The sequence below is a fragment of the Purpureocillium lilacinum genome, assembly GCF_023168085.1.
Source record: "Purpureocillium lilacinum CBS 284.36 DNA, scaffold_8, whole genome shotgun sequence".
Classification (NCBI taxonomy): Eukaryota; Fungi; Ascomycota; class Sordariomycetes; order Hypocreales; family Ophiocordycipitaceae; genus Purpureocillium; species Purpureocillium lilacinum.
This window is the reverse complement of record NW_027072118.1, coordinates 2,679,218-2,706,489: the sequence shown is the minus strand read 5'-3', so window position 1 is coordinate 2,706,489 and position 27,272 is coordinate 2,679,218. Positions and strand designations below refer to the sequence as shown.

The following is a 27,272-nucleotide window of genomic DNA, read 5'->3' as shown; positions in this document are numbered from 1 at the left end:
CATGATGAGCGCCAGAGCAGTATGCAAAACCGGGCCTCGCCTTGGACCTTTGCCCTCCCTTCAACGCCCGCTAAATAGCCAGATATAATCAATCAATTATTCATGAATCCATCACAGCTCAAAGACGCTTCGCGGCCCCGGACCCGCCGCCGTCTTGCCGTCCAGGGACGTCCGCACGGGCGAGACGGGGCTCGCGCTCCCGCTGCCGTGCTTCCTCCTGCGGACCAGGTCCGCGTCGCCGCGCCAGCCATCCTGCGGCGCCGAGGCGCTCAGCGGGCTGACGTCGCCCGCCGCCTCGGGGATCATGCCGATGGCGCCCGCCGCGCCGGGGGGGCTCACCGCCATGTCGCGTGGGAAGGGCGACTCGCTGCGGCCGGGCGACGACTTGTCGGCCCCGCGCAGGTTCACGCGGTGGCGCATCAGGCCGCCGACGCGGGCGCCAAAGTCGCGCATGCTGCCTGTGCTGACCTCGCGCCGGTGCTGGCCGCCGTGCTTGCGCGAGGCGGCCATCTTTCCAATGAGGCCTTGGCCGCCACTGCTGGTAGTGTTGGTATTGTTGTTGGTGGTGTTGTTGCTGCTGCTGCCGATGGCGCTTCCAAGCAGCGCAGCGGCGAGACCGCTCGTCGTCTGGCGGCGTGCCATCTTGGCGAGCTTCGCGGTGATGCCCAGGTCACGCATCTTGCGGACCAAGAGGTCCATCTGCGAGTTGAGGGTCGGGTTGTTGATCATCTCTTCGGGCGTGACGTGCACCATTTCCATGCCCTGGACCTCGAGACGCTGCAGGCCGCGGTTGAGGCGGTCCGCGTACAGGTAGGCCGGCATGAGGGAGCCCGAGATGTCGTAGAAGCGCGACAGATGGATGGCTTCCTCGGACTGGCCGACGCTGGCGGGGTTGAGAATCTCGTTCCACGTCGACGTGAGGTACCCCTGGATGAGGTTGCGGTGCTCGGCAGGGAGCCAGCTGTTGGCATCGAGGAGCGTGGAGCCCGTGAGGATCGAGGCGCCGTCGTCGTGCTTCTCGAGCAGGACCCGCGGCACGGAGCCTTGGTAGTCGCAGGCCGGCGGCAGGATTGGCTGGCTGACCGTGTCGTAGCACGCCAGGCTCTTGACCGCACCGATGAGCAGCTCCATGGCCGCCGTGGCGTAGTCGACGGGCACGCGGCCGGGCGAAAAGGTCAGCGCGAGCGAGACCTTGCCCGGGCCGATCATGGTTGACGCGGCAAAGAGGTCGGGTACGCTGCGGGCCTCGCCCTCCATGACGTTGTACGTAAAGGTGGTGTTTTCGATGTTGAGCGTCGTGTAGCCGTCGACGGGCACCTGCGATCGGTGTCGCACAATGGTGCTGAACTGGCTCCAGTTGGGCCACTCGGTGCACTCCTTGACAATGGCCTGCGCGCCGAGGGCCTCGTACGGCAGGGAGGCGATGCATTCGCGCTGGACGTGCTGCATCGTCTGCAGCGGCGAGGTGTGCGTGATGGGGAACCTGATGCGCACGGGGACCGTGTTCTCCATCGGACCGACAATGTGCGAGACGTCGATGCTGGTCTCGAGCTTCATGCGGCGGCCCTCGACCAGCTCGCCAAAGACGACGTCCGTCTGGCCGGTCAGCGTGGCCAGTACCATGGACCAGGCCGTCTTGAGCACCGTGTCGAAGCCGATGCCAAAGTCGCTCAGCGGCGACACGTCCACGGTCTCGCGCAGCGTCGTGCAGTCGCGGACGGGAGGGCAGGGGCGCGAGTGAGGCACAACCTGCGTCATCTGCGAGCCCTCGAGGCGCTTGCGCCAGTGCCGCACGCTGTCGTCGAAGCGGGCGCCCGAGACGGCGCGCGAGTAATCGAGGAAGCTGGGCCGGCGGGGAATCGTGGCCGGGTCCGTGTACAGCTTGATGAGGTCCTGGACGAGCTGCGGGACGGCCGCCTCGGCGACCTGCGCGGTGCTGTAGCGGATGACGAGCTTGCAGCCCTGCTGGCCGGCGTCGATAAAGGTAAACTTGGTGGCTGGCTTGCCCAGCTGGAGCTCGAGGCTCTGGCTGTCGCGGACGGCCTTCTCCGTCTCCTGGACGAGGCTGCGCGCGTTGCACGTCTTGTGCTCAAACTCGGCCTTGAAGGTCTCGATGACGACCTGGAAGACGCGCCACTCGTGGATGGCGAAGCCGGTGCGTAGGATGGGATGGAGGTCCGTGAGCGCTTCGCAGGCGCTCTCCAGCCTCTGGGGTCGGACAGACCCGTTAAAGTCGAGCAAGAGGCAGTTGATGTCGCCGCGGGGCCTGTACAGACTGGGCTCCAGGTAGTAGACCTGCTGCGACGAGGCCTCTGTGGCGTCGAGGACATCATGCCAGTTGACCTCAATCTGAGGCGCCAGTACCAGCTTGACGAGGCCGTGGTGCGGTCCCAGGTTCCTCTTGGAGACGGACGTCTTCTTGGCGTGCTTCTTGCCTCGCGCCTTGGTCTTGACCTCCTCGGCCGCCGAGATGAAGCGGCAGACTTCCGTCAGCGTGGCGCCCTTGAGAATGTCCTGGATGGAGACGTCGAAGCCGCTCTTGCGGCACGCAATGATGAGCTTGGTGGCCATGAGCCTGTCGCCGCCGGCATCGAAAAAGTTGTCCGAGGGGCGGATCTCGGCCGTCGATGCGCCCAGCACTGACGCCCAGACCGAGCGCATCGACTCCTCAGAGTGCGTGAGGGGAAGGGGCTTGTGCTCGAGGACATCAGGCGACTGCTGACCGGGTTGTTGGCCCCCGGCATACTGTCCGTCGGCCAGGCCCGCGAGCTGCGAGTACGACCGGGACGAGATGAGTTTTTGCAGCCGGCGTCGGTTGACCTTGAGCGACGCAGACAGGGGAAAGCCCCTGACGGGCACGAAGACGCGAGGGATGCTCTGCCAGGGAAGCTTCTTGCCGTCCTGGTCGGGCTTGGCCAGCGCCTCCTCGACTGCTCGTCGCGCAGAGAAAAGGCGCAGCTTCATGTCGGGGCCGAGGCAGTTGAGGTCGTAGGCACCACGGTTTGGGTCCTCGCCAAAGTCGAGAAAGGCGGCCAGCAGGTTGATGGAGTCGCTCGTGGTGATGGTCTCCACGGCCACGTCCACCCCGCGGGTCAGGCAACCCCGGATGCGACGCTCAAGGTTCGACAGGAACGCCGGAGACCCATTCACCAGTGCCTCGTCTCTCATGCTCGAGAGGAAGCGCACGTGGCCACTGTCCAGGTACCGCGCGCGGTGGCCCGTTCGAAGATAGCGCCACTTGCCCTTCCTCGACGGATCGTTGAGGCAGGCCGGGTCGACGAGGGGCTGGCCCGGAATGAAGCGATGGGGAGTCACGAGAGGGCTGTCAATGGCCAGCTCGCCAACGGCGCCGGTGGGGACGAGCTTCTTGGGATCCTCCGGGTTGAGGATGAGGAAGCGGCCCATGAGCGGCGGCGCGATGACGCTCGTCTCCCTGGGGCCCGTGATCTTGAGGACGGAAATGGCCATGGGGCACACGTCGGGGGCGCCATACGCGAGGAGGACGTCGCGGTTGGGCAGCCAGGGGGTACAAGTGTCCTCGTCCAGGCTCCTGGTGCGGAAGCAGATGGTCTTGAGGTTGGGCACCATGGAGGGGTCAATCTTGCGCGCCAGCACCGAGGTCATGTACGTCCAGGTGACATCCATGCGCGCGATGACGCCTTCGAGATCGTTGGTCCGCTCCAAGATGGACGGGATGCATACGCAGCCGCCATGCAGGAGGGTCCCGAGCACCTCCACAAGGGCAATGTCGACATTAAACGCCGACAGCTGCAACACCCGGCTCCGGTCGCTCAGCTTCAGCGCCGGGCCCTGGACGGAGAGGATGGAGCAGAGGCTCTGGTGGGTAAAGAACATGCCGCGAGGGCCGTTCTGGCCGGGCGAGAGGAAGGCGACGGCGGCCTGCGCGGGGAGCGGCTTCTCGACCTTGAGCATCACCTGAGGCGGGAGCGCGCTCATGAGGGCCTGGTTGACGAGGATGCAGCTGCGCACGATGGGGTTCACGTATCGCCACCCCGACTCCGTGACGAGAACGAGCGGGGGCTCGAGCTGGCGGATGGTGGCCTCGACTATCTGCGGCTCCTGGATGTCCAGGCTGACGAAGCACGCGCCGGCCTGGAGGACGGCGAGCATGATGATTGGGGCCCAGCGGCACTTTTCGAGCACGACGGGGACGAGAGCGCCCGGGCCGACGCCGAGGTTGACGAGGTACGTGGACAGCTTCGTCGCAAAAGCCTCGACTTGCTGGTACGAGAGGTCGCCGTCCCACGAGGACACGGCCGTGGCGTAGGGGCGGTCGCGGGCTTGGTGCATGACGAGCTCGTTGATGCAGGCCGAGACCTTGACGTCTGTTCGCGCGGGGTCCCAGTCAGGGGCCACGACCTGGTCGTAGTCGCGATCTGTAAAGAGGTCGACCTGCTGGACGGTCATGGTCGGGAAGCACAGGAGGTACTGGAGAGCCCGCTCAAACGAGTTCACCACGTTGTGCGCCTGGTCGTATGCGAGGTGCAGGTACGTAATGTCGACGTTGAAGCGCTCGCCCTTGACGAGCGTCACCGCGAGGGAAACCTCGCAGCCGGCATCCTGAGACGAGGTGAGCACGGTCGGCTGCCACGAGATGCCGTCGCCGGCAAACAGCTCAGTCGTGTCCGCGTACGAGACGGAAGTGTTGAAGAGGGGCTCGCCGCAGATGTCGAGAGCGTGCTCCAGCTCCATCATGCTCGGCAGCTCGCCCGTGGCGGCGCTGTCCAGGTTGCTCTGCAACTGCAGAAGCAAGTCGAGCAGGTTCTGCTCACCACGGCAGTGGATCATGCAGGGCAGCAACGAGGTCAGGCTGCCCACTGCCTGCGCCAAGTCTGGCAGCATGGCGTGCCGCCGCCGGCTGAGCTGGTGCCCGAGGATAATGTTGTCATCGCCGATGAAGGTGCGCAAGACGAGCGCCCATGCGAGCTGCACCACGGCCGCGGGGTCAACGGCGTACTTGGCGCAAAACTGCGACATGTGCTTGGTGCTGACGTTGAGGTTGAACCCGCGCGTCTCCAGACGGCCACTATTCTGGAGCGCGAGACGAGGAAACAGGCAGGGGACGGCGCCTTCGAGAGTATGCTTCCACTTGGAGAGGCCGGTGATGTCCTGGGTCGAGGTCCGACGCGGCGATGGAGGATCGTCTGGGTAAATCTCCTGGCCGGCGTAAAGCTGCTGCAGCTGGGACATGAGATTGTGCACGCTCGAGGGCTGCAAGAGGTTAGCCTGCCTTGTTCATTGACAAATTCACAGTAGAGATGGGGACTTACATCGCAAATGGCCTGGCTGGCGTCGAAGCGCAGATACGTCTTGCCGTCAGACTTGCAAACGGTGAGCCTGTGTCTCGGCTGCGACAGCGGCGCCTTGAGGCCGGGCACATCGGCCAGTGTCTTGACCGGATCCGACGAGTCGAGGAAAAGCATGGCAGGGGACACCTTGCGGAGCACGACCTGGTCGTAGAGCCCCTTGTCGGACACGCTGTCGATGAAGATGCTGCGGAGCGACCCGTGCATTCCCACCAGCGCCTCCCACGCCTGGCACAGGCGACCCTGATCGACAGTCCCGTGGGAGTCGCCGGGCAGGACAAGCTCATACGTGCTGCTCACGTGGAACGAGCCCGCGTCTTGACCCTGCGCCACGATGATTTCCTGCTGCACCGCATCCACAGGACGGATCGTCTCAATGTTCTTGACGCCGTCGAGGCCCACGGTTGCGAGCCGACTCAGCGCCAGCTTGGACATGCCGTCGTACGAAGCCTCGAGGAAGGGCGCGTCTGCGAGGGTAAGCTGCGGCTCCATGTCCGCCAGCCTAGCAACCGCCTCGAGCGTCGACCGCTCAAAGCCACGCACCCAGGCCGCGATGCGGTCGGCGTGCGTGGACGAGCCGTTGAAGAGAAACTCGACCCGCGCACCACAGTCGTGGTCGTCGACGACAATCGAAACCTCGAACAAGGCGATGCGACCGACCGCAGAGCCCACGTCGCTTGCGAGAGAGCTGACCTCGCGATCCGGAGGGCAGACAGGCTCGAGGACACCATTGTTGTGCCGCCCGAGGTTGTGAAGGGCCTCGACGCAGTTGAACATGATTTCCACCGGGAGATTGGCCTGCTGCGACGATGCGGAGGGGGCGGAGGACTCGGTCGAAAACTTGGAGGTGAAAAAGGGGGTGCCGCTCCGGGGAATGGCCCGCCGCGTGTCCTTGAGCTGCTTGATCAGCTCAATGACGTCCGACACGGAGTCGGAGCCCACGCTGAGAGGGCACAGCGTCGTGAACCACCCGACCGTCTGCTCGATGTTGAAGTTTTGGTTGCTCGCGTCTCGGCCATGCTCCTGCTTCCATACAGTCGGCATCATGCCGGCCCGCTCGGGAAACGTCTGGCGAAACGAGTGGAGCAGCGCGGCCAGAAAGATGTCGGCCGACTCGGTCCTGAATACTTGGTTACACGTCGTCTGCAGCGCCTGCGCAATGTCGGTACCCAGCACAAAGACCATCTGCTGCGTGTCGCCATAGCAGTTGGACCGGCCCTGGAGCCCCCAGAACTCCAGGTCGGTGGGCCGCACGTCAAACGGCAGCGCCGGCTCGACGAGGCGCTGGCTGTTCTCGTAGCTCTGGTAGTCCGTCCAGTAGGTAAAGGGCATCGACTCGGCCGCGGACGAGGCGAGGGTGCCTTCTCGCAGGAGCTCGTCCAGGTCGTGCAGCAGAATGCGCCACGAGGCAAGGTCAACGACGAGGTGGTGCGCGACCAGATACAGCAGCTGGCGGTTGTCGCGGGTGCGGACGTGCTCGGCGGCGAAGACGGGTCCCGTAAAGACGTTGAGGCTCGCCTGCGCCTGCTCCATGACGTCGAGCAGCTCGCGCTGCTTGCCCTGGCCCAGGCCGGCATCGTAGTCGATGTACTTGTGCTCGAAGCGGTAGGCGCTCGTGGAGGCGGGCGCGATGACCTGCGCCCAGCCGTCACCAGTCATGCGGAACCGCGCCCGCAGCATCGCGTGCCGCGAGGTGAGGACGTCGATGGCGGCCTCGATGTCGGCCACCTCGGCGCCGCCGGTGACCTGGAGAAGAATGCTCTGGCTGAAACGGAACCCCGAGCCCGCAACGGCGGCAAACTCGATGCTGCGGTTCATGGTGGTGCGGAAAAAGAGCTGCTGCATCACGGAAAGGGGGAAGAAGTCTGGCTCCAGGTGCGTCGACATCGGGCCCTCGACGGGGCTGGCCAGGTCCGGGAGCTCTCCCGACTGAGCTCCCGCGGTCAAAAACTCGGGTTTGAAGGGTGATTTCGGTGCGGCTGGCCTCAGAGGCATCGCCTGTCTCGACGTGCCCTGCTCGTGCTGCAGTTGATGCTGCTCCTGCTCCTGGAGCTGGCGTCGCAGGCCACGCCTCGCGGTGCGAAACACCTGCATGCCCATGATCTGCTCCTCGATTTCTTCGGGGATATTTTGCACCCAGGTCTGCAGGCGGCGGGCGTCGGGCTCACCGTCGGCGTTGAGGGCCATGTGCCTGAGGACGATGAAGACGTCAGGCCGCGGCGCGTCACCTCCCCACTCGAGCACGGCGGTGCGGAGCTCATGGACGAGCCTGCGGGCCGCCTCCTGCTCGGGGGGAGGTATCAGCAGGGTTTCCTGGCTGGCGTCGCTGCCCTCGGCTGGCTGGCCGGGCCGCAGGAGTGAGGTGGCATCGGTGAGGAGGGCGACGAATTGCCCTTCGAATGGCCCTGCACGCGGTGCGACCAGACACACCCGCTCGACCCTCGACGTCGACTGCAGCAGATTCTGCAGGTGCCCGCGGCTGGAGTCGTCGGCGGGCGGTGCGGTGGTGCTGGGCATCCGCCTGGGGGCGGAGCCGGAGTTTGCAGCGGTGGTGGTGGAGGTGGTTGCGGTGGTATTCATGTTGGCGTTGGCGCCGTTTTCGAGGAACATGGCTGCGCCCAGGTCGATGGCAGCAAACATGTCCTCGTTGTTGCCGTCCTCGTCGCCGTCCTCGTCGTCAAACGAGTCGCTCGACGGCGAGAGCTTGGCCTCGTCGCCCGGCGGGCTCGAGGTGCCCGAGCTGGCGAGCTCCGGCGTCGACGAGGGCGTGCTGCCCGGGGCGTAGGGGTCCCAGTCGGTCCAGGGCAGCGGCTGGTGGTCGTCTCGGGCGCTGTCGTCTCGTCTTCGCTCGTCTCCGCCTTGGTTTCGGCCGTGGTCCTCGTCGTCGTCGTCGTTGTCGCTGCTGCGGTCGCTGTCGTCGCCGCGCAGCTGTCGCGCGGAAAAGGGCAGAGGCGGGGCAGCGGGCAGAACGGTGGAGGGATACCGCGAGAGGCACGAGGTGGTCGTCCTCACGCTGGCGACGCTCCTGCGCGAGACGTGGGTGCGGCGGCGGAGGTACTCGTCGAGCTCCTTGTGGTGGGTGCTCAGGTCGGCAAACAGGTCGGATTCCTGACTCGGCCTGCGCAGCTGCGGCTGGGAATGTGGTTGTGGTTGCAAGACCTGCGCGGGTTGGTGGCGCGGGTCAGCAGCAGCGGCGACGCCCAGCAGCTGGACGCTCCGGCGCCAGCTGTCGATGCTGTCGGCCCTGCTGGCGGCGCTTATGCCGCTGCCGCTGCCGGTACCGCTGCCGCTGGAGCGCTGCAGCTTGGCGAGGGCTGAGCTGGGGTTGGGGGCGATGTGGAGTGGGCTCGGGGCGTCGACACCGCTGTAGTAGTCGTCCATGCCGATCTCGTCCAGGCCCAGCGGAGGCAGCTGGTCGTACTCCATGGCCGCCCTGCTGTTGCGTGTAAGCCGTGCGACGCAGCACAACGTCGGTCGACGGCCCGGATTCGTGCCTCGACGGGGTGGTATATCGGAGAGTGTGGTGGTGCTGTACTCGTCGCCGGCGGCGGCCGACGCGGTTTTCGTTCGTTCGTTCCGGAGTCGAGTCGCACTGGCGTTGGCTCTCGCGCTGCCTGACGCCGTCTTCGTCTTATACCGGCAGCATGGACCAAGGCTCTCTCGCCCGGGGTGAAGCAGAGGCAGGGACGTGCGCCTCGGGTGCGTGTGCGTAAAACAACGGGGCTGCCCGGCCAGATAATACGATATGGCTTGATGCGTGGTACTTTGCACAATAGGCGACGGGCTCGACAGAGATGAAGGGTCCGTTTCTCCCCAGGCTGCGAGATTAGCGAGGCCCACGGCTCATATGTAGATTGTCTATTCGCAGTCGACGGGTCTGCCACGAGGACCCGCGCATCTATTCCGGTCCGCCACTAGACCCTCTTGCTGCTCGATATTCATCCAGAGAGCCTGGGCTAGCAGAGACAAAGCCGTCGACTTGGTGTGTAAGAACGAGTCCGGCCAGGGGCGGCATGACGTCGAGCCAGGGGCCGTCCCCCGTCGCCATCGGCGTCGCCTCAGCCGCACCCCTGCGCTCGCCGCACCTCGGAGCAGTGACAGCCCCTGCACCGGGAGAGCGGGCAGGTTCCAAGGATGTTTCGCTGTGCGCTGCGGCGACGAGGAGCCCAACACTTGGACGCACGAGGCCCGGCCCCAGCCCTGAACGTCAACGTCCGGCATCTGTCAAAAGCGGCAGCTTGGCCCCCGAGCGTCCTACTGCATGGGGGGCGTGGGAGACGCAAAACACGCCGGCATGGTTTTTGCAGGCACGTTCGTTGCACCATACACTTTGCTCGCTGTTCATCTGGATGAGGTCCAACGCAGCCGTTGCAGACCCCGTCCCGCTTCAACAACAGCAGCACGTTCCCTCCCCCGTCGCACAGGCAGAGCCGCCGCCGGGCTCATTTCGCGAAGCTCGTCAATCGGTCAAGATTTGCGAGGCGATCTGCCCTGGCTGCCAGGGCTGGTTGCTCTGTTTGGACAAGGTCGCCCAGGATCGGATCTCTGGTCGGCCGAGCTGACGGTTTCTATATTTGCGCTCTGAGACCCTGGGGGGACGACTGCCGATCTTGCGGCGAGTGCCGCCTCTGAGCAGCGCCGACAGTCGCCTGGGACTGCGGCTGCTGCTTCTGCTGCTGCATTGCTTCAGTGGATGGATGGGAGTGCCCAGGGACTGGTCCGCCTGGCGAGCGGATGAGCCAATGGAAACAAGCGGTGGGGGAGGCGGTGCACTGTCCACCACCCGCGACTAGCCCTGTTAGACGCTGGCGTGCATCGCGCAGGGGGGCGGCAGCAGCGCTGGCATTGGCCCGTTGCCGACCTGTTCGCCTCTTGCAGGCATCCACGGATCTCCCAATCTGCCCCCCGGCCCAGCCCAGCCCAGCGGAGCCTGTTGAGCCCTCCAGCGGTGTTTTACAGCGCGCGACAGCGAGCAGCACAACCTTACACAACGCCGGCTTGACAGGCTGCCTGGGCTGTGGCGCTGGGACCCGGACAAGTTCAACCCAGCCCAGAGTCCATGAGTACCCTGGCCCGTGTCCCCAGTCATATTTTGATTGACGGCGTTCAAGCTTCGCGCTGTTGGCCCAAGACGGTTCGCCTCCCGCACCGGCAATCTGCCCAATTGCTTGATCTCCTCCCCAACAGGGTTCGCAGGCCGATCAACCCATGTCGGCACGGGACGATTCCCTTCAGTCAGCAACAACCCGCTGCCCTGCACACAGATGCCCCCCGGCCAGAAACGCCCAAGAGCGGCCCCCGCGGCGGTAATCCTCCCGATCGCTGACAATGCTCAATTGTTTTCTGCTGCAGCCAAAGACGGCCCGCCAGAACCTTTCCAGGGCAGTCGAGAATGCCGGCCCTTGGCTGGCTGGCTGGGCCGTTGCCAGACCCGCGTCCCCGCAGCCGCGCCGTTGGCACGCGCACTGGGCTGTTCTATTTTCGTCCGCCCAGGCGTTCAACGGTATTTCCCCTTTCGGAGCTAAAACAGCCACCTGCAAAGGCACGCATAACGACAACGGACAGCCAGCGTGATTGAGCAGCAGAGAGGCGGCGTGCAAGGACCACGTCAAGCCGGCGGGCCACGTCCTTTCGGCTTCTGGTCGCTGTGAGGTATTGCCAGGCTCTGCGGCAATTTGTAACATCAGCGAAAGACCCAAGTCGTCGCCTGTGCTGGCCCCGACGCAGGGGGCGAGCGAATCCGTCGGCCGCCCGGCCCCCAGCGCGAAATGGCGAACGATACGGCAATGGGAGCGCGAACCTGGTCGTTTGACGGCCTCATCGGCCATGCCCTATATGAGCTGATGCCATTGTTCCCGCCTTTGTGTTCTCTGTTCAGGCTCGATCACGCGACTCTAAAAGCTGACGGGGCTACGTATCGCTTCAACGGCATGTAGCACCACGGCTCGGCACTGCGTGTCACGACCGACCCGCAGCCAACAAACCATTACAACATCAGCATCGCCCCCATCCGCCGTTGACGCCCCAGACGGCTTCATGCCCTCATGCGAACAGGCCACGCCCTGTCCCGGGCTGCGTCTTTGAAACGGCCTCCTTTGTGCCAGGAGCGCGTATGGAGCAGGCCGCTCCGCAGCGGCGGCACCACGCGGTCCCAACCAACAGGCGAACAAACGACGATCCTCCCGCACCACAACGTCGACGCCGTTGTGCGACGCCGAGTGATAACCACAGGATCTCCTCCCGTCTTCGAAGAACCCTATCCCCAAGTGCCGTGCGGTGGATCTCCATTGAGCACGACCCCCCTTCCCTCGTGATGGAAGTACGTACTGGACCGCCGCGTATCTCCGCCGCTCCCCGCATCCCGCTCTCCATCGCAGAAGCCATCCCGAGCCCTCATGACTTGCACGCGGTGCCATGGCCCAACAAGACCCTCATCACGCGGTGGCAGCCACCTCTTCCAGAAGGCATCGGCTGGCCCTTTTTGTAAACACGCCCATGTCGGGAACCGGCGCTTGCTGTAATGGCATCCATGCCGCGGACACCGGCCCCCGGCATGGCGCGGCATGAGACTGCGTTCGTTCGCAGGATGACTTGCATACTCCGCCTTCCTTCCACCATGTGGCGGAAGCATCCTCCATACCCGCCGCCCCCGAACGCTATGCGATAAACAGCGACATTCCGTGCGGTTCAAGCCAGTACATGATGTCGCCGCCGGATCCTGCCCGTCGGCGCTTGCCCACAAGATGCTAGCCGCGTGTCCAAGCCTCGTAGAGCCATCATCAATTCTCTCAAGACTCTGTAGGGTAGTTTCAGGGTCCCCTGAGTTGCGTGTACAGCACAGCATTCCAGCATCCGCATATGCGTTGATGGTGCTGCGCCTGATATCCAGGTTCCCCCTCTCGGCGCACGACTCGACCTTGGCCCGCACATACCACAGGCGTGAAACAATGCAGTTTGTAAAAGCTTCAGATAAGCGTTATCCCGCTCTTTGAGCAAAACGTGTAGCACAGAACAAAACAGCCCCCGTTACGCGGCCGAATCCGTCAGCACCACAAACGGCAGAGTGTGCCGCTGCTGCGCTTGGGGGCGATGCGCAACGTCATGCTCACGTCCAGATCTCGACCGCGTGTCGCGGTGCCTGCTTCCGCTACACCCGTCCCTTGCATTGAACAGGCCATCGCCGGAGTAGAGGAGCCAAACTCACTCGTTTGAACGTCGTGCGTCCAGGTGGAATAGGGTCGCACACGACGTGGCCATCAACATGCGTCACAAGGGGGTCTCATACCTGCGTGCTTGAATCGTACCGACATCTCATGGCACGTCGCTCGTTCCCCGTAGATTGTAATTTACAAAAATGACACGGCCTACTCAGAACAAGAAGCACCCCGTAAAAGTACACATCGCCAGGCCCTACTGGCACGCGGCAGACCTCGCTCAGATCCAGGCATGGCGTGCCATGTCTTCCGCTGCCCCCCAATTCGCCACATCTTGACCTCTGCACATCTATTTGGATGCGCCGCTCGTCGACTCCTCTCCTCGAACGACCTCGTCCTCGTCGTCATCCGGTTCTTCAATGCTCATCCTGTTCGCAGCCTCCTTGACCTCCACCGCGCTCTGGTCTTCGTCGGTCTTCTCTCTTGACGCGGGTACCGTGACCTCACCCTTGGAGTCTTCTCTACCGCCGTCTTGCTTGCTCTTGTCCTTGTCGCTCCTCGAGCCAAACGGCCACAGTCCGCTCAGGCCCCTGCTGCTTTCTTTGGCCGGATGGACTGCCAGCGGTCGCAGCAGCACCTTGGGAGCCCCTTCGTCGTCACCCTTGTCCTCTTCCGCCATGGCAAAGTCCCCAAACTCCTCATCGTCGTCATCGGCGTCAGAGTCGTCGTCTGCCTTGAACTTGCTCCGGACCACGTCTCTCCACCAGGAGCCGCGGCCGCTGTCCCGGTGTCCGTCGCCTTCCAGGTCGTCGTCGATCTCGTCCTCGCCATCCCTAAACGGGTCCATGTTGTCGTCGTCGTCGTCATCGTCGTGATGCAAGGTGCCTGAAGACGGCTGCGCCGCCTGGTTGTTCTTCTGGTGCATGGCCAGTCTCGCCGCCAGCTGCAGCCTCGCCCGGGACGGCGGGATATTCAGCGGCGGTGGCGGCGGCGGAGGCGGCGGGGGGATGGACGGAGGTGCCATCGAGCCGCCCGAGTTGTTCAGCGGATCCGTGTAGGCCCGAAACTAGAGACTCCCAGTCAGTATCACGCCTCCACATGCGGTGCAAGTTCAGACAGAAAGAAAGGTCATGGGCAGCACCGGCGCCGACAACAAGCGACATGAACCCCCGAGTTCCACGTTCCCATTCGTTCTCCGTATTTTGTCTTGTTTCCACAGTATACACCCTAATGCTGTCCCACAAATGACCCTATCCATCAATCGTCTATCGCGGTACAAGACTCGCCAGGTATCATAAAAAGTCCGTCAAGACTCGGCAGACATGTTCGACTCATACCCTTGCCGCGGTAAGGAGTCGTGCCAGCTCGTCTAGATCAATGCCCTCAAAATCCTCCGTGTCATCAAGGGACAAGGCATCTTGTCCATGCGCGTTACTCGTGGGTCGATGAAAAGTGGCGCTTGCCCGACGGTTGAGTCCATCTCGAAACGTCCCGTTCTAGGGGAGCGGTCTCTGCGCCTGCTGCTCTTCCTCCATGTGCTCGTCCGAGTCGTCCAGGTCCCGCAACTTAACGGGCTGGCCCAGAGCGGTGGCGGGCAGGTCGGGCGAGACATCCGGCGACGCCTCCCTGAGCGGCTCTGGGGACCTCATGATGACGTCCTCCGGCGAGTCTGCAGCATCCCTCGGCTCGGGAGACTCCGCGCCACGATCTTCATAAGAATCACCACTCACCTCTGAATTGACGTCCTCTTCGTCGCCATCCCCCTCCTCGTCCTCTTCGTCGCTGCTGCTGCCGAAGCCCGACATCAGGGTTCCGGCGCTGATGGCAAAGGGTCCGATGCCGTTGCCGCTGCCCTCGTTGAGCTCGATGCCCCCGTTCAGGCCGGCTTCGGCCAGCGCGTTGGACGCGCCGCCGGACGCCCCTCCGAGACCCGAAAGGCCGACGCCGCCCATGCCGTTGTTACCGAGGCTGCCGCGATGTCCGAGCGCGACTTCAGGCCGCACGCCACCCAAGATGGCGTTGTCTCGCTCGCGCGTCTCGGCGAGCGCGCCCTCGACGTAGTTGATCCAGTCCTGGCTCATGACCTTGTCGAGGACCATCTCGGACAGCAGCTCCGGTGGGTGTCGCTCCGTAAACTTGACAACCTCCTCGGCGATGAGCGTGAGGTGGCCCATGTAGCCCATGCGCGTCTTGGTCTTCGCCTGAGACTCGTCGCTCGCCTGTTGGCCGCTGATAATGGCAACAGTGATGTCGGCCGCCTCAAACAGAGACACGGCGAGCGTCGGATTGTAGCCCCTGTCCATGGGTCCGTTAAACACCTGCTGGACAATATCGTAGACGACATTGTGTAAGAAGTTGTTCCAGGGATAGGAGAAGAAAAAGGACTGCGGGCTGTCAGTTGTCGAGCTCAGGGACAAGGGGTCCGACGGTCAACTCACCAAAATCGCCGGTACGACGCGGTGCTCCACGAACTGCGTCTTGAGGTAGTCTCCAACCACGGGCTCCACAGGACCCGTTTCTTCGTTTTGCTGAGCTTCAGGTGCAGCCGTGCTGTCGTCTTTTGCGGCGCTCGCCTCATTGGCTTCTGCCTTGCTGGACTCAAAGGACGCGTCTGTTGTGGCGGCCGGGGCCTGCTCCGCCGTGGCCTTGCCAGGAGCCGACGCCGAAGATGAAGCAGAGAAAAGCGGAGCGGGGAGGTCTTCCGGATGAGGCGACAACGCGCCATCTGTCGAGCTTAATGGGCCTTGTGGGACCACTCCGCTGGAGTCGGCCTTGACCTCCGGCTCGAGAGACGAAGGGACGTTCAGCGACACCTCTGGCTTCGTCGCCTCGTCTGCAGCTTTGCCGGCGGAAACGTCCGCCTGCTCAGGCGGGGGTTCCGTCGCAGACTGCTGAGCCGTCTCGGCCGGCTTGTTCTTCGCAGGAGACAGCGGGGCAACCACGAGATCGGGGTCTTCAAACTGCTGCTCAGTCATCTTGTCCGCGGCCACGGTGAGGCGCGGGGAGCTCAATGGTTCATCCACAAAATCGTCCTCGTCCTTTTCCAGGAAAGAAACGGCCGGCGGTGCGGCCATGTCGACTTCAGCCTTGACAAACTCGTGCGAAGTGTCCTCGCTCATCTCCTTGCTGGGCTCCACCTCCTCGAAGCCATCCTCGTCGGCGTTGGTGACCTCGAGGCGTCGTCCCTCATCCGTGGAGGTATGGGGCATGCGCATGGTGAGGTCGTCGGTTGAATGCTCCTCTTCTCGCTGAGGGCCGAGCTTGCCTTCGATTCTCAGGCGTTGACGCTCGGCATCTCGCGCCTCGATGAGCTGCTCCGAGCCGACTTCGTTGAGCAGGCCCATGTTGCTGCAGTGCAGGAGCTCCGCCATGAGTTCGCACGTCTTGAACCGATCAAAGCCGAGCGGCTCGAGCTTTTCGCCAAAGGTGGAGGCTAGGCCCTGCTTCCGCGAGGGGCCGTCCATGATGAGGCTCATGAAGTTGGGCACGTTGTCGGCGAAGTGTCGCAAGAGCGTGCCGAGGTAGATTGGATCGCGGCTGGAAGGGGCGGCGTTGGACTCGGCGCCCACGTCGGGATCGTAGTCAGAGTTGTTCTTGCGAATCACCTCGATGACGATGCCAACGCCGACCGTCAGCGGGTTGCCTCCGCCGAGCATGTAGCCGACGAGCTGCTCGACGCAGGGCTTCGACACGAGCTGACGCGTCAGTTCGTTGGGGCCGATGCACTGCTGCTCGTTCTGGGAGGCGTTGGCGGAGATGGTTATGATGGCTTTGATGAAGTCACCGGCAGCCGTCTGGACGAGCCAGCTGTGCTTGGGGTCGAGACAGGAAAGCAGGGTCGGGATGATGTCTCTGGCATAAAGCCACTGTTGGACGACGTTAGCGGGCGAATTGGGGGTTCGCGGCCAGGACATCCTACCTCGACAATGCCTTGGCCGCCCTCGCTGCGATCGAGAGCGATAATCTTGAGAAGCAAGTCCATGATCATGGGGCATTCCACGTGACGGAGCAGGTCCGAGACGACGTTGGGCAGGCCGCGAAACAAGTCCATCATCTCCTCCGTCTTCTTCTCAAACAGCGACTCGTTGACCTTGGTAAAGTAGCTCGCTTGGAGCGGATCGAGGGGAGCATCGCGGGAGAGGAACGTCCAAAAATTGCGAATCAGGTCGCGGTTTTCCATGAGCGACTCGTAGATGGACCACGTGTCGGAGCTCAGGACCTCACACGCGACGAGGGCATACCTGTTGCGCCGCCTCTCCTGCTCCTCCTCGTCGGTCTCGGTGACATCGGTAGCGCGAGAAGAGGCGCGCGGGCGAGCAAAGGGCAGGAGGCGAGGCTTGCCCTTTGTGTCTTCCTCGGGAAGGTCGCCGGGGCTCTCGACAATCTCGAGCTTGGGGGCGACGACATACTCGAGGAGCTTCTCGAGGATCTTATCCTCGCGGAGGTACTCGATGAGCTTGGAGTTGTGCTGCTTAAGCTCCTGGATCAGGTCGCTCTCATCGAGCAGCTCTTCGAGGGTGAACTCGGGCTTGTCGAGGATGGTATCGATGGTGGAGATGTTGGCGTAGCCGCCAAATCTCCAAAACATGGTGGCGGTCCTATCTCAGGGCGCCAGGCGTCAGGCAGGCAGCACCGGCGGCGGGCGAGGCGAATGAGACGGTCTGGGTCGCGCGGTGGGCGAGGGGCCGGCGGGAGGCATGCACGGCCGTGCTATCACGGCGATGACTGATCAAGAGCGCGAGCAGCGGCGTGGCTGGGCATTCGGCAGAAGCGACGGGGGCGTTGAAATCGGCGGAATTCGTCGTCGCACCGAATCGGAGAGCTCTGTGCGCGGCGAGATATTGGACGCGACCGGGGGGGAAAGGAGCGATTCGAGGCGTCGGTTAGTTGGTCTACTTCATGCCGCGGACGGCGATGGGAAAGATGGGCCCAGAGAGGGTGTAGGGATTCGTCGGTGGACGACGTTGAGGGATCGTAGATGCGAGCGAACGCTGTCGAGGGACGGCGGATGGAGGGCTCGATGGACGGGCCAAGGGGGTCGGGCCGTGATTGGGCCACGCCTTCAGGCTGTGGTTCCACGGGGTTGCGCTGGCTGCTCAGTCAGCAGAGAAGGAGAACCGGGGCGGGTTGGGGCGCTGAACGGCCCGCCGCCTCCAGGGCTGCCTAGCCAGGTGGCTCTCACATGCGTACAGTGCAGACAGGTGCCCGGGTAGCGCCTACAGCATTCTCGTCGGTCGGTTTGGGCGCTAATCAGCTCTGTGGCTGGCGGCGTCAGTCAGCCTGCCCAGTGGTTACGGGACGCCTCTCGGGTTGCAATGGGTGGGTGGTCCGCATGCGCCGCCCGCCAGGATCATCAGCATCTCGCGGGAGGTGCATCTTCACATGGAGTGTAAGGCTGTCGACGCCAATGCGATGACAGCCAAACTGCATGTGCAGGCAACTCACCTCCAGACGACCCTGCTGCGCTGTGGCGCGCCCTCCGACGATTTAGCAGGCGACAAGGGCTTGATGGCGAGCCGTGCGATGCGGCATCAGGATTCAAGACGAGAGGTTGCTTGCGCTGTTGCACGAGAATCGCCAGCACTGAGCAGGGAAGCCGCCGTGCCCAACGAGGAGAGGTAAGCCTCAACGGCGGTAACGGCTGGATGACTAGCTGCGACCGTTGATGCGCCGTAGGGACGGTAGACGCCGTGGGATATGAGATGGCTGATGAGGGAGACGGGGCTCACGGCATGGGCACGTGCAACAAATGCTACAAGGGTTGTAATGTGGTACGTTTGTCGTAGGTACGGTTACGCTGCAGGGAGTTCAAGGGCAAAGGGAGCTTGGACCGGCACAGAGACGCATTCCCGTGTTTGAGCAGGTGACGGCAGCTGTTGTCGTTGATACGGCGGGCTCGAAGAGGGCCACATGCTCTGCGGCCGAGGCTGTCTCACGCGCGGCTGCTGGCACCGCTGGCTGTCACCGGCCCTGGAGGCGACCCGGCCATTGCATGGAGTGTCGAACGGCGCACGGGACCAAACACGACTGAATATTTACTACGGCCGGTCTTGTCCGTACAGTATGATACTGTACAGACGAACAGCAATCCGAATGAAATGGGGCCAGAATGAAGCACCGTCAAGTCGCAACAGGGCGCCGTGTCTTGCCTGTTCCAGGTTCGGATGAGCAGCCGCCCCCGGGACGAGACTCCCGTCTCCAGGGGACCCCAACCCTATGGCGCGCCTGGAGCCCCTTCAGACCACCCGGGCAGTGACCCGCAGACGCGATCCGCCTGCTGCTGTCACCCAAACTGTCTCAGATGCCCATCCATGTTTCGTTTTGTCGGCGACCCCAACTCTGCCCCCCAAACTTGCCAAGCACAGTACGCACGACAGTGAAACGCGGGTGCCCATGGGATTCCGTCGGCGCAAATCTCGATTCCGCGTGCCCGTGGTGCTGGAATGCCAGCTAGAGTGGGCGAGCGTGCGGCAGTCCCCAAAGCCAGCCCCCCCCCCCCCCCCCCCGCTGTCCGCTTGCCGGGCTGCCACGTTTTCCACCCCTCCCGCCCCTCCATCTCGCTGCCCTTGCTCTCGTCCCGCCCTGCGTCCCGTCTGTCAAAGCCCTGGAGTTGTCTCACCCGGCCTGCCCTGCCCAGCCCTGCGCCGGACCAAACGCGACGTGCCCAGGCAAGCAGACGAGCCAACGTCTCAGCGAACAGCAAGTGCCGAGACCAACCTTTCCACGCTACGAGTGGTCACCAGTGCAAATCAACATGTCAAATGAATCGCCAAACGTCTCCGTCGGCGGAAATGTAGTAGCTTGTGCTCGCCGTCTATCTCGCGTCGTGTCGTTACACCAAGTTCATTATCTGCAACCCCTTGTCCAACTCCGTGCTCACGCCCTCGACTTCTGCCAAGTCTTGCAGCAGAGATCCCCTCCACCACGCGTACCACTCGGCAACCTCGCCCAGGTCCGCATCGTCCAACGCCAGCCACTCGCGCAGCTTGGCATACCACATCGGGAGCACGCCCTGTGCGAGCACCTCGCCCATCACCGCGCCGCCGAGCAAGCGTTGCCACTTCAAAACGCCCGTCAGAATGGGTAGGTACGGCTCCTGGTCCGCCGGATCCACGCGGAAGTTGATGCGGAGATAGCGGCCCATCGACGGGAGCACGTGCGACATGATCAGCGGCCGCCACTGGTCTCCCATGACATCCTCCCACTGCCGCAGGCCCGGAACCACGCCTCGCTCAAACTCCCACGCATCGATCAGGTGTCGGAACTTTCTCCTCACGTCAGCCACCAGGCCGGTGCCCTTGGGGTTGAGGTGGTACGGCGGCAGGTATTGCAGCCACGGGAAGAGCCACGTATGCGGTAGGTGGTGCGTCTGGCGCTTCTTCTTCGGGTTCCAGTCCGAGAGTGCCGCCTCGAGCTTGCGTGCAATGTTGTCCATGAGCTGCGCCCGGACAAAGGGCGGTAGCAGGTCGTTCCAACTCTCAACCACCTCGAGCATGGAACCCGGCGTGAGGGGATCCCACTCGCGGATCGCAGCGAGCACCTGTGGCAGCCAACATTTGTACATCATGCTTTCGTAGGGCGTAGTGGCTTTGTGATGTCGCCGGTAGACGCCGTCCGTATGTGCCGCCGAGGCGTCCCATTTGCTGACCGGCCGGCCGTCGTTGTTCAAGCCGGATTTCATGAACAGGCCGGATAGCTGCTTGAGGTCTGACGCGAAGCGAGTCGGGTTCGCCAGAGGATCCCAGTCGGTGCCCCTCAGAAACGGATGAATGGCCGCCACTGCAATGTCTGCCGTTTCCGTGTTGATTGAGCCCAGTTCAACGGCCTTTTGGAGACAGCCGATGACCTGAGCCCAGTCGGAATTTTGCGCCAGCTGCTCCGAAACAAGGGTCGAGAAGCCTTGCAACCGTTCAAAGTCGGACCGGAGGTCGTCCATCTCTTGCTCTCTCTCTTTCAGCTCCAGATCTAGCCACTTCTTTCGCTCCTCCAGGCTCTTCCACTCCTCCGAAAACGCCAACAAGTCGGCTTGCGCTCGCTTGACCAGTTTCCTGGCCTCGATGACTTCGGCGCTTTCCGGGACGCCCGAGGTCGGTGTCATGACGCCGCTCGTCGATGTGAGCATCTTGCCTTCAGGGCCCGTCATGTCCAGTATCGGGGCAAAGGCCTCGGGAATGTTGAGTCCCGGCGCTGCCGCCTTGAACTCTTCCGCTGTCAAGTACTTTTTCTTTTGCCGCCTGGGCGTGCTGCCGGCACTGCTGCCAGCGGTTCCAAGGGCATTTTTCTTCGCCCTCCTTTTCTTCTTCTCTTCCTCGTCCGAGTCGACGACTTCCTCGCCGCGCAGACGGGCTTGCCTCTTTTCTTCTTGGCGTTCCTGCTCCGATTTCTCCTTGACGGCGCCCAGGCCCACGCCCTGCGGCCGCAGGTTGGCCTCGATGACAATGTTTCGTCCTTGCCCTTCCTTTCCAAGACCTTTGCCTTCGACGTATCCCATCTTCGCCATCATCCGGGCGCCAAAGGACTTTGGGTTGATCTTGCCCTTGGCTCCGAATGCGCTGGGCGCTGGTTTGTTCTGTGGTGAGGGCGTTCCCCCATCCGCCGGCTCGTTGAGCACCGGTACGGACGCCGAGGACGGCACAAAGCCTCGACCAAGCACGTTGGTGCCATCGAATTTGGTCTTGGGCTTAGATGGCGGGCGCGTCGGCTGCGAGGTGTTGCCTTGGTCGGGCTGCGTCTCCCGCGCACTCCAACCTAAACCATGGGCGGCGCCTGCGAATCCCAGGCCCACACCGCCACCGGCTTCGTCGTCCTCGTCGTCCTCGTCATCTTCATCGTCCTCGGCCGGGGCGGCGTGGCCATTGCCGAGAACGGGCTTGTAGTCGTCCGAGTCCTCGTCGTCTTGATCGTCGTCGCCGTTGGCGTCCGTGCCTTGTGCTGACTGCGCTGTCGATGAGACAAAATTCATGCCCTTGTTCCTCAAAGTCTTTCGCTTCCACCGGTGGCCCGGTCCATCGTCCTCGCTGTCGGAGCCAAAGATGCCGAGCGCAGCTTTCTCTTTGTTGTTTCCCCCGACGCGACGCCGCTTCCGAGGGTTGAAGTCGCCAAAGTCGTTGTCTTCGGCGCCGCCCGGCAAGGCATAGTCGTCGTCTTCGGAGGCGGACGAAGAGAACTCTGCGGCAGAGGCCTTGGTCAGGCGGGACGGGTCGAACGAGGAACCGTCCATCGCTGCGATCTTCAGCGGTCCCAGGGATGCTTGCGAAAGGGTGCGAGACCCATTACGGATGGCTGCGCAGAGCTGCAGTGCCTTTCGACAACTGTCGAGTAGCTGCGACAAGCGGAGCGCTGCGAAAAAGAAGACGCGAGAGATGCGCAAGTGACGAAAGAGGCAACCGGAAAATGTGTAGTACTGGAGCCTGGAGGTGGCCACAGGCCGGTGTAAGCTCGTGAGAGCAGGCTTGGCTGTTATCTTATCGTCACGTGACTATCTCTTCCAGTGTCACTGGGACGACCCCTACCCGGTGGCAGCGACATGCACAATACCGCGACGTTTCGGCCGACTTACACACCAGTCTTGCACGTGGACGTTGAAGAGAGCCGTGCTTCAATTTATGAAGGGCTGCTTGCGAGACCCATAATGCCAAAGGTATCCAACCCCCAGACCACCGTCTTTTCAGACCGCATCGATGCTCCCAACCATAACGCCAAAATGTCCAAATCCAAAGCCGTTGTTCAGTTGTTCTTCCACCACATGTTGGTGCTCATGATCCCCAACGCCAGAGTACCCAAAAGGGGGCCACAATCATTTCAGGCCGTGTCGATGCTCCCAACCCGTAACGCCAAAAATAGTTCAAAATCCAGAGTCGTCGTCCTTTCGCGACATGCCGATGCCCGTGAATCCGCAAGGCCAGAGTCCTTAAAACCGAAACCACAATCCCTGCAGGCCGTGTCGATGCTCCTTGACCCGTAGCGCCAGAGATGTCCAGGGTCCAGGGTCCAGAGTCCAGAGTCTAGACCAAGAGCCACTGCCAACTCCAGCATGTCGATGCTCCTGAATCCGAACGCCAGATATGCCCAAACACAGAGGCTCCGTCTCTCCGATCGTGTTCGCCTTTTCCACGGGGTATGGCTCTGTCGGGTGTGCTTTACGCGCATTGCACATAGCCCGAACTGCTCATCGAGCCAGCTTCAGTAACGCAAGCTATCTCGTGAAGCATGGTGGCCTCACCAGGCGCAGATCGGCTTATCCATCAAGGTCGCAGTGTCCCGCCATCACACAAGTCGTCCGTTGGGGATCGATCGCCAAAGGCCATGGCCAGTACGGCGTCCATCAAGATCCGTATCTGGTCAGGTTTTCACAATCCCTTCACCGTCTACGTTGCCAAGTTACGGTTCTTTGTCCTCTCTGTGATGTGTTAGCAGACGGTGGCTCCAGGGTCTTGAAGTGTTGGTTGGGTTGACTTACCCTGCTGTTCATGCTGGCACGCGTCGACTGTGGCCTAGGCGCTTCTCGGGCCATGCCATTTGGTCTGGATTGATGCCACTCGCTTATGCTCTGCGGTGGCCGCCTCCAGTTGGTCGTCTCGGACCCCGCGCCGGTCTTCGAGGCACCGTTTTGGAACCCGTAGTTTCCTTTGTTAGTCGCCGCAGGCAACTCGTACCTCGGGATGTGACAGGTTGTGAAGGGTACGTCGCCGCCGGTGTTGGGGTCCCATGTATAGTACAGGACCGTGATGTGCTCTGCGGCATCTTTGTCTGTGCCTCCAGTGTGCCAGGCCGCGCCTCCGTCTGTTTTCCTGTGGACTTGTAAGCGAAACGAAGTGATCAAGGAATCGTGAGAAGGGATGGACGTACGCTGTTCCTGGCACGCAGTTCACACGGGCCCTTGAGATCTTGTGACACGAGAAATTTGTCATCGCGTACTGTCGGCACCTTTGGTCGATCTCTAGAGTCCGCGATCTCTCGTGCGTGTATGTAACCGGGAAGTGGCCAAACTCGGGCATGGTAGCCATGGCGCGTTCTCTGTCGGCGATTTTGCGGCGGAACCACGTCGAGATATCGTTGAGTGGGCGCTGTTGCGCAGATTGACAATATGAAGCTGGCAGAAGCATTGCGGCGTGATAGTCGATTCGCATTCTTATAGTATGGATGAGGGCGCTGGGGACACACAATGTCTTTGCACAGAGTAGATGAGAAAGAAGCCAGGACAAGGAGAGCATAATTACGGCCTTGATTAAATGCCCTTTGGTTCTATTTACAAAGCTTGTTCACGACGCGTAAAGCCGTCTTGACGCGTCAACGCCCCGGCGATTTTGACCTCAACGGTTCCTTTGCGAAGCTTCACGATGACGCATTGAAGTTCCGAGCCTCTACGCAACTAGAAAAGCCCTTGTGCTGCGCGCCGTGGCCGACACTTACACGGTGCCGGAGCAAAGAAACATGGAGTGGGCATTCGCTTTGTCGTCAGGCGACTCAAGCCCGTTCGCAGGATGACGCTCACCCGCTTGCATGCGTTGCAAGCAAACAAAGGGACCCAACCAAGAACAACCATCGACAAAGCCAAATCGCCAGGGCTTAAAATAGACTGTGAGCTAGACGAAAGCTTTAAAGGATGCGGTCGATTCAATCTAGCACTCTCGTTCCAGCGTACATCCGTCTACGTCTTTCTATAGCATTCTCTCGTGCGGCCACTGATTCATCGCAATGTGTAACCCATCTATGCGAGGAATCTCGCGCATCACCTCCGTCCTCGGTATGAGGCAACGGGCCAAGGGTCTGCTGCGCAGGCTGGCGCGCTGGCTCGTTGCTTCAATCACAGGTCCGGTTCTGACCATCGACCGCGGAACGCAAACCGCCTGCCACGGGAGTGACGGGATCAAAGGGAAAGAGCCACGGCCAATCGCCAGCAACGACTTTTCCCAGAGGCCCGGAACATCTGAGTGTTTGCTCGAGTACGCCGCCACTCCACTCGCCGAAGAGCTCGCCATGGAAGACCTGCGAACCACGTTTGCCCCCGCCCACGAGCTTGACGAGCTCCAGACCACAAGCGCGAGCAGCAGCATGAAGGTCATGGCGTCCGCCGGCACGCTGGCATGCGATCTCGGCGAGATGGCTCTATGTGATGATGCGGGCCGAGATACGAGCAACATCCTTTGCGCTTGGGGACTGGCTCTGGCTTCCAATGAAAGCAGCCCCGGCGTCGTGGAGGACGACACAACGGACATTGCTTCGACCGATGATGAAGCGATGCCCGAATCAGGATCCGCCGGTTTCGATGACGGCACCACCATGAATGAGGCAGAGTCAGACGACGCGGATGAAGCACCAGCAGCGCGAGCGTACGACTGGCGCGACGACGAAGAGCCTATTGCAAAATATCGGCCCGGTGGCTTCCACCCTGTCTGTGTGGATCAGGTCTACAACAACCGTTACCGCGTCCGTCGCAAGCTTGGCAGCGGAGCTTACTCGACGGTGTGGCTTGTGAGAGACCTTAAGGAGGGGGTGTTTCGTGCCATGAAGGTTCTCGCCGCGGACTCGTACGGCGAGGAGGAGCACATCTTTGAAATAGAAATTCTCAACCACCTCCGAACGGCCGATCCGAACCACAAGGGCTACTCGTACATCAACCATCTGCTCGACCAGTTTGAGCACGAGGGGCCCAACGGGACGCACGTCTGCCTCGTCTTTGAGGCGATGGGCATGTCGCTTCAGGGGTACGCCGAGTATCTGCAGACCGAGTACGGTTTCGGGCCCGTTCTTCCTGACTACGCCGTCGCCTCCATCACAAAACAGCTGCTGATGGCCTTATCCTACGCACACGAAAATGGGGTCATTCACACAGGTAAGACGTGCCTCCATCAGTAGGACTGTTCAGAGCAAAGGTAACCAAAATGGCAGACATCAAGCTTGACAATATATTCGTTCGGTTCTCTTCCGACATGAAGCTCAAGATCGAAGAGGGATTCCTTCCTGACACCTACGAGCTGGTGGACTACGTGGAGCCGAATGAGCCGTACAGAGTGATGCGGTCGATGCCAATGTACTGTTACTGGGCCGATGGCCTGGACCAGACGTTGGACGTCCAGGTTTGCCTGGGAGACTGGGGCGTTGCGTCCTGGACGGACCATCACCTGTGCGAGATGGTCCAGCCGGATGCAATGCGGGCGCCCGAGGTATTTCTCAGAGCCGGATGGGACGAGTCTGTTGATTTATGGAGCCTTGGACCGACTCTTCTCAGACTCCTCAACGACGAAGTCATGGTCATCACCGAAACCGCGGACGGTAACGGCAACGTGGGTTACTCTGAGCCATTCATTCTGATGCAGATGCAGGAGCTGTTTGGCGGTGGCCGCTTTCCAGCGTCGCTGCTGGAGCGTGGACACACCGAGTACGTCGAGAGCATGTTCAACGAGAAGGGTAGGGTCACGGACTACGACGATGAGGAGCCCGCATCGTTCCGCGAAGGCCGCTGGACCGAGAACATTCCGGAGAGCTTCCGTAAGGACGTCACTGACTGGTTCGAGTTTCTCATGAAGCTCGATCCTCGCGACCGGCCGAGCATCCAGCAGCTTCTCGACCATCCATGGCTGAGCACCGAGCGCCAGAAGCCACGGCTGGACGACTCGCCCGAGGAGCAGGATGAAGACGAGGGAGAAGAGCCGCGCGCAAAGCGCGAACAGGTCAAGCCGCATGGTTCTGAGCAAGTAGCTTTCTGTACGAACAGCGCCACCTAATAGATTATCAAAGCGAGATGCACGGCCGCTTCTGAGCTCTATGCTGTGAATTTGCTCCTCTGCAGCATCCGACGTGGGTGTCTCGTGAGGCTGCCCGCCGACATCAGGCGATGTCCGGCCACCGGGCATATGAGACTGCGGGCCTGTAGGTATTCCGGGTTGGCCTGCAGTGGAGGAGGACCCCAAGGACCCCTAGATATCAGCGGGCTCCGGGGCTCCACCTCATCGCGGGCCGTCGCTGTAGGAACGGTTGGGCGCCGATGATTGGCACTTCAACCTGACGGGCGGGCACTTGGGCGGGCGGACCCAGTGTTGACAGTGTGTTGACAGAGAGTGGCTGGCCGCCTCTAGTGGCTTGCCATACCTGCCCGAAGCTTGCATTGACTGCGTGCTCTGCCCCACCGACTTTTTCCCAGCCCAGGCGCTCTGCCGAGCCAGGGGCCGCCACCAGTGCCACCACCACCCTTCTGGGCCGCCGGAGCTCGACGTCCCGCCGGCTTGTCCCTGTGGCTGCCCAGGCGCTGTCGCTGTCCCTCCTTTCCCCTGTCCACCAACAAACAACACGTTCCGCGTCGCCGCCAGCGTCTCGACTCTTCTACCGACATCCATCCTTGCGGTTTTGCTTTCACCTACTTACGCCGTCGCCCAACTACGGCCGCCACCGACGTTCTACATTCTGCTCGACGCTCCCGCCCACGCGCGCTCGTGTCGCTCGCCGCCGCGCACCGACCGGTCAAAGCTCCCCCGCCCAGCTCGTCCATCGACCCGACGACCACCGCTGCCTCCATCGCGCCCAGCGCATACCCGCCACGACAGCCCTTTCCACCAGCGACAGCGCGACAAGGAAAGCGGCATCGCAACGCTTGCTTCTGTTGCCGCGATCCATCTCTCGGTTCGATTAGGCTGCGCCGCAACCCCCGCCTGAGTCGACGTGCCTGCTGGTACCCGTCGTGAGACCCATATTCGCGGTACGTCAATACCTGTTGTACACATTTTGCGTCATTGTTGGCCTTTATCTGCGCTTCCAGCCCGCCGCCAGCAGCATCTCCCATGCTTTCGCCCTT

At 62.3% G+C, this 27,272-nt stretch overlaps 5 protein-coding genes across 5 annotated transcripts; 1 reads left to right on the top strand and 4 right to left on the bottom strand.

Annotated features, from left to right (window-relative positions):
* Positions 1-111: 111 nt before the first annotated feature.
* On the bottom strand, positions 112-8,753 carry PLICBS_010539 (nonribosomal peptide synthase; the record flags this gene model as incomplete). Its single annotated transcript, XM_018326329.2, has 2 exons — positions 112-5,232; positions 5,292-8,753. The coding sequence occupies 2 exons, from the start codon at positions 8,751-8,753 to the stop codon at positions 112-114; spliced, it is 8,583 nt and encodes a 2,860-aa protein (XP_018174648.2).
* Positions 8,754-12,830: 4,077 nt separating this feature from the next.
* PLICBS_010538 (uncharacterized protein) lies at positions 12,831-13,613 on the bottom strand (the record flags this gene model as incomplete). The annotated part of the gene is made up of 2 exons (XM_018326330.2): positions 12,831-13,547; positions 13,599-13,613. The coding sequence occupies 2 exons, from the start codon at positions 13,611-13,613 to the stop codon at positions 12,831-12,833; spliced, it is 732 nt and encodes a 243-aa protein (XP_018174649.2).
* Positions 13,614-13,977: 364 nt separating this feature from the next.
* PLICBS_010537 (uncharacterized protein) lies at positions 13,978-17,069 on the bottom strand (the record flags this gene model as incomplete). Its single annotated transcript, XM_018326331.2, has 3 exons — positions 13,978-14,865; positions 14,920-16,347; positions 16,401-17,069. 3 exons carry the CDS (start codon positions 17,067-17,069, stop codon positions 13,978-13,980), a joined length of 2,985 nt encoding a protein of 994 aa, XP_018174650.2.
* A 2,244-nt stretch (positions 17,070-19,313) lies between these two features.
* Positions 19,314-21,701, bottom strand: PLICBS_010536 (uncharacterized protein; the record flags this gene model as incomplete). The annotated part of the gene is made up of 1 exon (XM_018326333.2): positions 19,314-21,701. One exon carries the CDS (start codon positions 21,699-21,701, stop codon positions 19,314-19,316), a length of 2,388 nt encoding a protein of 795 aa, XP_018174652.2.
* Positions 21,702-24,178: 2,477 nt separating this feature from the next.
* On the top strand, positions 24,179-26,208 carry PLICBS_010535 (uncharacterized protein; the record flags this gene model as incomplete). Its single annotated transcript, XM_018326334.2, has 2 exons — positions 24,179-25,316; positions 25,373-26,208. The coding sequence occupies 2 exons, from the start codon at positions 24,179-24,181 to the stop codon at positions 26,206-26,208; spliced, it is 1,974 nt and encodes a 657-aa protein (XP_018174653.2).
* Positions 26,209-27,272: the final 1,064 nt, after the last annotated feature.